Raw genomic sequence first — 11,088 nt, 5'->3', positions numbered from 1 at the left:
CGACACTAGAAATTCAGGAAAGAGTGCCATCGAATGACCAGAAGCTGAAGATTTTCTACAACACATAAAACAGTGTTCCTCTGGCACTGGGTTAACAGAGAAACCAAAGAGCTAAGCACTCTCGCCCTAACAAGCATAGGTCAAGGCACAGGGAAACCTGGACCAATGAAGAACAGATTTCCATCAGAGCCTTGGAAAAAACCTGAGCTTGAGAAAGTAATCGGCCTCCACGGAAGTGCCCTCCCTGTACTGTGGCCCACAAGCACTTACTTTCTTTCTTTTTCTTTTTTAATTATCTATTCGAGAGAAAGAGGGGGAGCATGAGAGTGGGGAGGGTCAGAGGGAGAAGCAGACTCCCCACTGAGCAGGGAGCCGGATGTGGGACTTGATTCTGGGACTCCAGGATCATGACCTGATCTGAAGACAGTCGCTCAACAGAGCCACCCAGGTGCCCCCACAAGTGCTTTTCCACTCACCCAGGGAGCCCTAGAGTCAGCCCTCCCAGCAGGAGAGAAGCCTTAGGTAAAGAGACACCCCACAAGTGCTAGAAAAACCCTTACCATTTACCAATAATGATCACTCTCATTTATTATGACTCAATGAACAGCCAAAAATCATCAAAACCCAGGGGGAAGGTGGGTCTGGATAGTATGAAAGAGAAGTTATGGGAAGAACAAGTAAAGCAATTAATGACTAAAAAAGTTAATGTAGAAAACCAAAGAGCTTTAAAAATTCTAATTAATATCAATGGTTTCGAAAAGATACTGCAACCATAAAACAAGATTGTTCCTCTTATGAAAGGAAGTTATCAGAAAAATGGGATTGCCACACTATTAAACATTTCACAGAGGAGCTTATCTTCAATTTGGATATAGATGAAATCCAAGTTGGTGATTTGGAAAAACAGGCCACAGCAGTCTTCAGAAACACAGAGATGGAAATCATTAAACAGTGGTCAAAATGTGTGAAAGAACCAGAAAATTCACTATATAGGAGGTCCCCCTCATCCTTGGCTTTGCTTTCCAGTTTAGTTACCCACAGTCAGCTGTGGTCCAGAAGATGATCCTCCTTATAACATCTCATCAAAAGGTCAACAGAAGCTAACACTATCACAATTAAGATTAATATTAAATTATAATTTTTTGTAAACTATCACAGATACATATGTATAAGAAAAATTAGACTCTATATATAGGGTTTGGTACTATCTGCGGTTTCAGGCATCCACCGGGAGTCTTATAATGTATTCGTACTGATGGGAGCATGTAATAAGGGTTCCAGAAGAAAAGTAGAGAAGGTGGGGCGCCTGGGTGGCTCAGTGGGTTAAAGTGGGTTAAAGCCTCTGCCTTGGGCTCAGGTCATGATCTCAGGGTCCTGGGATCAAGCCCTGCATCGGGCTCTCTGCTCAGCAAGGAGCCTGCTTCTCCCTCTCTCTCTGCCTGCCTCTCTGCCTACTTGTGATCTCAGTCTGTCAAATAAATAAATAAAATCTTTAAAAAAAAAAAAGTAGAGAAGGGAGTGGGACAAATACTATTTCCATGAGCTGCAGACAGTGATGAAGAGTATTCCTATCAATTACCACGCCAGGAATACATTTAGCGCAATTTCCTAAATCCAAAGACAGGAATCCTATAACCTTCCAATGAGGAAAAAATGTTGCCTACAAAGGGATGAGAATCAGACTGGTAACCATGAAAGATGAAGTCAAGGGAGCAACATCTACAAAGTTCTGAGGGAAAACGGATTTCAACATGGATAGGGGTTTGTCCACATTTGAAAGTAAAATAGTGAATCTTAAGAAATCAGAAGGTATAAACTAATAAAAAAAATTTTCAGGAAAAAATTCAGTAAAATAAAAAATGAATCTTTAAAATAGATGACATGAAGTAAGTTCCAAATAATTTCCCATTTTTCCCCAATTTAAATGTCACCTGGCAAAGGAAATAAAAAACCCTGGAGTAAAGACTACTTAGGATTTTGTGGACAAATAGCTTGGGTTCTGCATGCGGAGATCAAATGAATCCTTCTCCATTTTGCTTTCATGTGCCTTCTTCCTTCACAACATACTTTCAAGAATATTCTTTCACACCATGATTGAAAAAAAATTCAACTTCACCCACTTTAATGTATCTGAATCCATTTTTTAGGGAGTTGAGGGAGAATTATCAAGCGTAGTGCAAGACTGCTGGTCTTCACCGTGCTTTTTCAAAGCATGAGAAGCCACTGACACACTTACCCGGAACCATGGTGAACCACCACAGCGGCAAGGTCGTACAGGCAGTGCTCTGGGCCACTGTTCTCAGGCTACAGAACAAGGGAGGAGACAACCCAGGACTGAGTTAGGAGCAGTGGTTAATGACATCCTATGTCCTACCTCAATGTGAAGACTTGATTTTCCTGAAAAGTCATCTTTTCACCATCTAACAAAGATAACTGATCTTACCTCTAGCAAGTAGCATTTCATGTCCAGGCCTCTCAGGGGAAATTCTACGTAGGTATCAACTTTGTTTCTTAAATATGCAGTCCAATGAAATCGTTTCAAATGTAAGCATAGCACCTGGATGAGAGATACATCAGACAAAGATTATAAACAATTAACATTTCAATAAAATTAAATACTTGGTACTAATGTCTCTTGATGAAATTTTAGGTGGCCTATCAGTTTATCTTTTGAAACCTCATAGTGTTTTCTTCTACATACCTTATTGTGATGTTATGATTTATAATATAATACCTGATAACTAATATTACACTGCATGTTAGTGAACTGGAATTAAAGTAAGAAATATATATATATATAAAAAAAATATATAAATTATATATATAAATAAATAGGTCCTGACCCCCCTTTCCTAACAGAGCTCTGAAACCCTTAGAATTTCCTAAGTGATAGCCATAAAGGTGTCTTTGTTATGTTAATGAGGTGACTTTTCTGACTGTACCTAAGGATGGGGGCTGGTTGCCAGGGGACCCAACCCTGTGATTACAGAGTTGGAACTTTCAGTCTCTCCCCCTGCCCCCAAACTCCAGAGAGGGGAGAGGGGCTGGGAGTTGAACAACTGCCAAACAGCCAGTGAGTTAATCAGTCATGCCTGTGTAATAAAGCTGCCATAAAAATCCAAACGGAGGATCTGGAGAGATTCCAGATGGGGAACCAGAACAGCTGGAGGCCGATGCCAGGCCCCAAACTCCACAAGGACAGAAGCTCCTCTGTTCAGGACTCCACCTGACGCATCTCCTCATACATACCTGTAGCTTGTTGGTCAGAAGCATTAAGTAGTAAGCTGGGCTTGTGACTGGCTTCTGAAGCAGAGACAGTCTTGGGGGACTGAGACCTGACCCTGTGGGATCTGATCGCTGTCTTCAGGTAGACAGTGTCAGAGCTGTGGGAAATTGTAGGACCCCCACTGTTGCACAGGCATGGTGTGGTGGGAAACCACCCCTCCACGCACTCGTTGGAAACTGTGATCAGGACACATTAATTATGCATTCTCAAAGGACTTATTTACTTTCACTAGCAACTCAAGAGACCAATAAGAACAGATCACATAGGCTAAAGTTATAAAAATGATTTATCTTCTCATCAATCATAAACATTTTCCCCCTCAAAACTGCCTTATAATTTGAAACTCAGTACTTACCTTGGGTAGTTTTTGAATCCAAAACTTTTTGGTGGATTTTTGTTTCTTTTTGCATTTGTGGCACATATATAACTCTGTCTCATCAAGTTCTTCTAAGTCAGTAAAACTGCGAAGACAATCTAAAACCAAATTGATATGGGCAGCATTAAAACAGGATGCCTTCTACAGATGCAATACTATGCTGTAGAAAACAGACTGGACTTTGAAGCTGGACAACTCTGGCTTGAATCTCAGAGTTATTAACTCTGTGACCTAGGAAAAGTTAGTGTTTCTCAGTTGCAAAATGGAGACCAAAAAAAGAAAAAAAAACAAAAAAACCCCAAACAACAAAAAAAACCTATTTTGAAGCACTGCTGTGAGGAAAATAGATGTGTGTCAAATGCCTGGCATCATGTCTCACATCTGGTAACGATCAGTTAATGAAAGGTGGTATTGCTAGGTTTGGTGCTATTAATGAAATAGTTTGGATACTTTTGCTAAAAATGGTTTCCTTAATGAAATCAACGTTTGAGCAGCAGTCTGCTCTCAATATCTTATAGTGGACAAAGCCCCCAAGTTCATAAAAAAGTCAGGCTTAGATCAAACATTTTCACAGTCATAATTTATTAAAAAAAATAAATAAACACAGACTACAGGAGGCTACATTACCAACCTTCCCATGATACCTTCAGTGAATCCTTTGTTCCAGGCTCCACCCTCAGTCCCCTGGACAAACCACAGATCAATTTTTTTTAAAGGTTTAATTGTGTAATTGTGTAATCTGGGGTTTGTTAAACTGTGGCCCCAAACCTAATCCAGCCACCTGGATTTGTAAATAAAGTTTTCCTGGAACACAGACACACCCCACACCCACTGATTTATATATCATCTGTGGCTGCTTTTACAGTACAATAGCAGAGCTCAATAGTTGGACCTTACGTGTAATAATGCCTGAAGTATTTACTACCTGGCCCTTTGTAGAAAAAAAGTTTTCCTGTTGCAAGCAGTAAGGTATGTATTGTTCTGTAGAGAAATAATAATATATAATTTTTAAAGAATATGAATGCCTATGTACCCAGCACTCAAGTAAAGAAATGGATTCTCTCCAGTACTTGAGGAAATAGACTTTATGTGGATGGCATCCCCTAGAGTTGTGCAGTGAGCAACCTGAGCAGCCAGGTGTGGGAGCCCTGTTAGGAGTCTCCTGTATTTTCCCAGTAACAGACCCCATCTTTCCCTCTAGGGATAGACATTATCCTGAATTTTGTGTTAATTGTCTTTTTGCATGCATGTATGCATGCATGTATGCATGCATGTATGCATCTTTGAACAGTATGTTTAGTTTGAAAAGTTGGGCAGCAAGCACTAAACCTAGCTCTACCAGGAAAAGCAACACTGTCTCTGTACTCAAGAATTTTCAGGTCATACTCTTGAAATTCTTTATATTTTTATTTTAAATTTTTATTTTAATTTTCTTGGGCTTCCATGAGAGAGGGTAAGAAAGAGACTGGTGGCACAGGCCAATGTGGGGCAAGGGGAACCATGCATTCTTTGTGGAGTTGTTTTTTTGGGTTTTTTTAGGTATAATTGGCATATATTAATTTCAGCTGTACAACATAATGATTCAGTATTTGTATCTGTTTTGATGTGGTCACCACAGTAAATCTAAACACCCATTAAAAATTTTTTCCTGTGATGAGAACTTTTGATTTATTCTCTCAGCAACTTTTAAATATACATTTATATACATATATGTATATATGTATATGTATATATGTATATAAACATATATACACATATATGTATAATATGTATATAAATATATACATACTTATATACAATATACAAATGACTTATTTATAACCACAAGTTTCTACTTTTTAACCTCTTTCACATATTTTGCCTACTTCCCATCCCACACCTCTGGTAACTACCAATTTGTTTTCTGTATCTATGAACTTGGATTGGCTTGGGTTTTGTTTTTTTTTTTTTTTAAGATTCCACATATAAATGAGATCATATGGTATTTGTCTTTCTCTGAGTTAGCATAATGCCTTCAAGTTCCATTTTGTTCTAAATGGCAAGATTTTGTTCTTTATGGCTGAATAATATTCCATTACATAAACCTACTGTCTTTATCCATTGATCCATTATCTTGATTATTGTAAATAATGTTCCATGAACACAGGGATCATGTATCTTTTCAAGTTAGTTATTTTCATTTTCTTCAGAAAAATACCCAAAAGTGGAACAGTTGGATCATATGGTAGTTCTACTTTAATTTTTTAAATTTTTAAACATTTTTATTGAAATTCAATTAATTAACATATATTACTGGTTTCATAGGTACAGGCCTGTGAGTCCTTAGTTTATATAATATCCAGTGCTCATTATATCACTGAATGTCCATCACCCAGTTATTCCATCCCTCCACCCCCTTCCCTTCCAGCAACCCTCAGTTTGTTTCCTATGATTAAGAGTCTCTCATGGTTTGTCTCCCTCTTTGGTTTCATCTTATTTTTTTTCCTCTCTTCCCCTGTGATCCTGTTTTCTTAAATTCCACATCAGTGAGATCATATAATTGTCTTTCTCTGACTTATTTCACTTAGCATAATACCCTCTAGTTCTATCCCTGTCATTGCAAATGGCAAGATTTCATTTTTAATGGCTGCATAATATTCCATTGTATATATGTACCACATCTTCTTTATCCATTCATCTGTTGATGGACATCTGGGCTCTTTACCATAGTCTAGCTATTGTGGACATCGCTGCTATAAACATTGGGGTGCAGGTGCCCCTTTGGATCACATTTGTATCTTTCATATAAATACCCAGTAGTGCAATTGCTGGGTCATAGGGTAGCTCTGTTTTCTTGATGAACCTCCATACTGTTTTCCACAGTGGTTGCACCAATTTACATTCTAACTAACAGTGCACGAGGTTTCCATTTTCTCCACATCCTCCCTAACACTTATAATTTCTTATGTTTTTGGTAACAGCCATTGTAACAGTTGTGAAGTGATAGCTCACTGTCGTTTGATTTGCATTTCCCTTACGAGTGATGTAGAGCATCTTTTCATGTACCTGTTAACTGTATCTCATCTTTGAAAAAAGGTTTATTAGGATCTTCTCCCCCCCTTTTTTTAAAAATGGAACTATTGTTTTTTGTTTTTGCTATTGAGTTGTATGAGTTCTTTATATATTCTGGACATTAAACCCTAAATAAGTATTATTTGCAAATATTTTTTCCCGTTCAGTAGGTTGCCTTCTCATTGTATTCCTTTTGCTGTACAGAAGTTTTTTGGTTAGAAGTAATCCCTCGTGGGGCGCCTGGGTGGCTCAGTGGGTTAAAGCCTCTGCCTTCAGCTCGGGTCATGATCCCGGGGTCCTGGGATCGAGCCCCACATAAGGCTCACTGCTCGGCGGGGAGCCTGCTTCTTCCTCTCTCTCTGCCTGCCTCTCTGCCTGCTTGTGATCTCTGTCTGTCAAATAAATAAATAAAATCTTTTTTTTTTTTAAAGTAATCCCTCATATTTAATTTTGCTTTTGTTGCCTTGGAGACAGAGTCAAAAAGCCACTGACAAGACCTATGTCAAGGAGTTTACTACCTATGTTTTCTTCTAGGACCTTCATGGTTTTGGGCCCTAGGTTCCAGTCTTCAATCCATTTTGAGTTAATTTTTGTGTATGGTGTAATAAAGTGGTCCACTTTCACTCCATTGCATGTAGCTGTCCAGTTTTCCCAGCATCGTTTATTATCCTTTCCCGTTGTATATTCTTGGCTCCTTTGTTGTAAGTTGACCATATATATATGGGTTTATTTCTGGGCTCTCTATTCTGTTTCAGTGATATATGTTTCTACACTAAAACCATACTGTTGTGAATACTGTGGCTTTGTAATTTAGTTCCAAATCAAGGCATGTGAAGCCTCTGGCTTTGTTCTTCTTTTTCAAGATTTCTTTGCCTATTCGGGGTCTTTTGTGATTCCATACAAATCTTAGGATTTTGAAAGGGATTTTTGATTTAACAGGAAATTTTGATAGAGACTGCACTGAATCTGTAGATTGCTCAGGGTAGTGTGAATAACAATATTAATTCTTCCAATCTATGGGCATGGTATATATCTTTCCATTTATTAGTGTCATCTTTAATTTCTTTCTTCACTGTCTTACAGTTTTCAGTGTATAGGTTTATCTCAGTTAAATTTATTCTGGGGTATTCTTTGGTGCAATTATAAAAAGGATTACTTTAATATCTCTGACAGTTCACTATTAGTGTATAAAAATGCAGTGGATTTTTGTATTTCGATTTTGATCTGGCAACTTTACTGAATACAGTTTTTTTGGTGCACTCTTAAGGGTTTCTATATATATCGTGTCATCTGTAAATAGTGAGTTTTATTTCTTCCTTTCCAATCTGGATGCCTTTTTTTTTCCTTGCCTAGTTGCTCTGGTGAGGAATTTCAATACCTTATAGAATAAAAGTAGTAACAAACAAAAAGTAGTAGCCAACAGGGTGGACAACCCTGTTTTATTCCTTATCTCTGAGGAAAAGCTTTCAGCTTTTCACCGTTGAGTATGATGTTAACTATTGGCTTGTCATAGATGGCCTTTGCTATGTTGAGCAATGTACCCTCTATACCCACTTTGAGTTTTTAACATAAATGGGTGTTGGGGCACCTGGATTGCTCAGTCAGTTAAGCATGCAACTCTTGATTTCAGCTCAGGTCATGATCTCAGGGTCATGACTCTGGGCCTCATGCTCTGTGCTAGGTGGAGCCTGCTTGAGATTCTCTCTCTCTTTGCCCCTCCCCCCCACCCTTCCTTGTGCTCTCTGTAAAAATAATACTAAATGGGTGTTGAATTTTGTCAAATGTTTTTTATGCATCTACTGAGGTAATTATGTAATTTTTATCCCTGATTTTGTTAATGTGGTGTTTAACACTGATTTATAAATGCTGAACCATCCCTGCATCCCTGGAATAAATCCTGCTTGATTATGGTATATGATCCCTTAATGTTCAGTTGACCCTCGAACAACATGGGGGGGTTCAGGGCACCAACCCCCTGTGCAGTTGAAAATTCATGTATATCTTTTGAATACCTCAAAATTTAACTAATGACAGCCTACTGTTGACCAGAACCCTACTGGTAAGTCAATTAACACACATTTTGTACATTATACGTATTATATACTGTACTCCTGTATTAAAGTAAGATAGAGAAAAGAAAAATGTTATTTAAAAAAGTCACAAGGAAGGGGTGCCTGGGTGGCTCAGTCAGTTAAGTATCCAACTCTTGGTTTCAGCTCAGGTCATGATCTCAGTGTCATGGGATCGAGCCCTACTCTGGGCTCTGTGCTCAGTGTGGCGTGTGCTCGAGATTCTCTCTCCCTCTCCTTCCCCTTACTTGTACACTTGTTCTCTCTAAAACAAATAAAATCTTGGGAAAAAAAAAAACACAAGAGAAAATACACTTATACTGTACTGTATTAATCGAAACAATTCATGTATAATGGTCATATGTAGTTCAAACCCATGTTGTTGAAGGTTCAATAATACTGTTGAATTCACTTTGCTAATATTTTATTGAGGATTTCTGCATCTATGTTAATCTGGAATATCAGCCTGTAATTTGCTTTTGTTATGATCCCCTTGTCTAGTCTGGTATCAGGGCAACTGTAAAATGGCCTTGTAAAATGACTTTAAAAGTGTTCTTTCTTCCTCTTTTTTGGAAGAGTCTGAGAAGGACTGGTATGAATTCTTTGCATGTGTGGTAGAATTCATCACTGAAGTTGTAGAGTCCCAGACATCTGTTGATTGGAAGATTCTCGATTACGGATTCAATCTCCTTACTAGTAATCCATCTGTTCATATTTTCTGTTTCTTCATAATTCAGTCTTGGTAGGTTGTATGTTTCTAGGAATTTATCCATTTCTGCTAGGTCCAGTTTCCTGGTGTATAACTGTTCACAGCAATCTCTCAAGATCCTTTGTATTTCTGTGGTATCAGTTGTAATGTCTCCACTTTCCTTTCTGATTTTGAGTCCTTTGTTTCAATGAGAATGGTTCAAGGTTTATTGATTTTATCTTTTCAAAGGACGAACTATTTTGTTGATCTTTTCTATTGTCTTTTTAGTCTCATTTATTTCCACTCCAATCTTTATTTCCTTCCTTCTCCTAACTTTGGCCTTTGTTCTTTTTCTCATTCCTTAAGGTGTAAAGTTAGGTTTATTCAAGATTTTCCTTGTTTCTCAAAATAGGTATTTATTGCTATGAACTTTCCTCCTAGAACTGTTTTGCTGTATCCCTTAAGTTTTGGTACATTGTGTTTCCAGTTTCATTTTCACAAAGCATTTTTTTAAATCTCTTTTCATTTCTTCTTTGACCCCCTGGTTGTTCAGTAGCATGTCATTTAATCTCCACCTGTTTTGTGGATTTTCCAGTTTTCTTCTCATAGTCGGTGTCTAGTTTCATACCACTGTGGTCAGAAAAACTGCCTGATATATTTTCAGTCCTCTTAAAAGTATTAAGACTTCTTTTGTAACCTATCAAATGATCCACCCTGAAGAATGTTCCATGTGCACTTGAGAAGAATGTACATTCTTTCACTTTCAGATGAAATGCTCTGTACATATCTGTTAAGTCCATCTGATCTAATGTATCATTTAAGGCCACATTTCCTTATTGATTTTCTGCCTGGATGATCTAACCAGTGATGCAAGTGGGGTACTAAAATCCCCCTGTAACTGTAATACAACATTATTACAATGTTATTGACTATATTCCCTATGCCATATTTTTCATCTCCATGACTTACCTTGTAACAGGAAAATTATGCCTCTTAATCCCTTTTATCTATTTCACCCACTTCCCTATGCACCTCCCCTATGGTAACCACCAGTTTAATCAGAATTTTGTTTTGTTTGGGTTTTTTTAAGATTCTACTTCTATGTAAAATTATATGGTATTTGTCTTTCTCTGACTTATTTCACTTAGCGTAATGCTAAATCCATCCATGCTTGCCCATCTCGCAAGATCTCATTCTTCTTTATAGCTGGGTAATACACATTGTATATATCTATCCCATCTTCTTAATCCTTTCTTATATTGATGGATACTTGGGTTGCTTCCGTATCTTGGCTATTATAAATAATGCTGCAATAAACATAGGGGTGCATATATCTTTCAAATCAGTGTTTTCATTTTCTTTGAATAAATACCCAGTCATGGAATTAGTAGATCATATGGTATTTCTACTTCTAAATTTTTTGAGGAATCTCCATACTGTTTACCGCAGTGGTTGCACCAATTTTACATTCCCACCTACACTGCACTAGGATTCCCTTTTTTCCCACATCCTTGCCAACACTTGACATTTCTTGTCTGTTTGATACCAGCCATCCTGACAGGTGTAAGGTGGTATTTCATTTGTTTTTATTTGCATTACCCTGATGTTTAGTGATGTT

General features: G+C 37.8%; 1 protein-coding gene and 1 long non-coding RNA gene across 5 annotated transcripts in view; one reads left to right on the top strand and one right to left on the bottom strand.

Annotated features, from left to right (window-relative positions):
* The window catches only part of USP3 (ubiquitin specific peptidase 3), a 104,854-nt gene that overhangs the window by 3,793 nt on the left and 89,973 nt on the right, over positions 1 to 11,088 (bottom strand). For all 4 annotated transcript variants that reach the window (XR_013967079.1, XM_080807821.1, XM_080807820.1 and 1 more), the window contains 3 exons: positions 3,642 to 3,760; positions 2,444 to 2,557; positions 2,237 to 2,304 (listed from right to left, as the gene is read on the bottom strand). Coding sequence is in view for 3 of the 4 variants with exons in the window: in XM_080807821.1 (XP_080663947.1) it covers positions 2,237 to 2,304; positions 2,444 to 2,557; positions 3,642 to 3,760 (301 nt within the window). In the remaining variant the exon portion in view is untranslated. The remainder of the gene's footprint in view (positions 1 to 2,236; positions 2,305 to 2,443; positions 2,558 to 3,641; positions 3,761 to 11,088) is intronic.
* The window catches only part of LOC308345552, a 36,772-nt gene that overhangs the window by 6,193 nt on the left and 19,491 nt on the right, over positions 1 to 11,088 (top strand). The window lies entirely within an intron of this gene.

This window comes from Martes martes (genome assembly GCF_963455335.1).
Source record: "Martes martes genome assembly, chromosome: 7".
NCBI classification, from domain to species: Eukaryota; Metazoa; Chordata; class Mammalia; order Carnivora; family Mustelidae; genus Martes; species Martes martes.
This window is presented reverse-complemented; position numbering and strand designations above follow the sequence as displayed.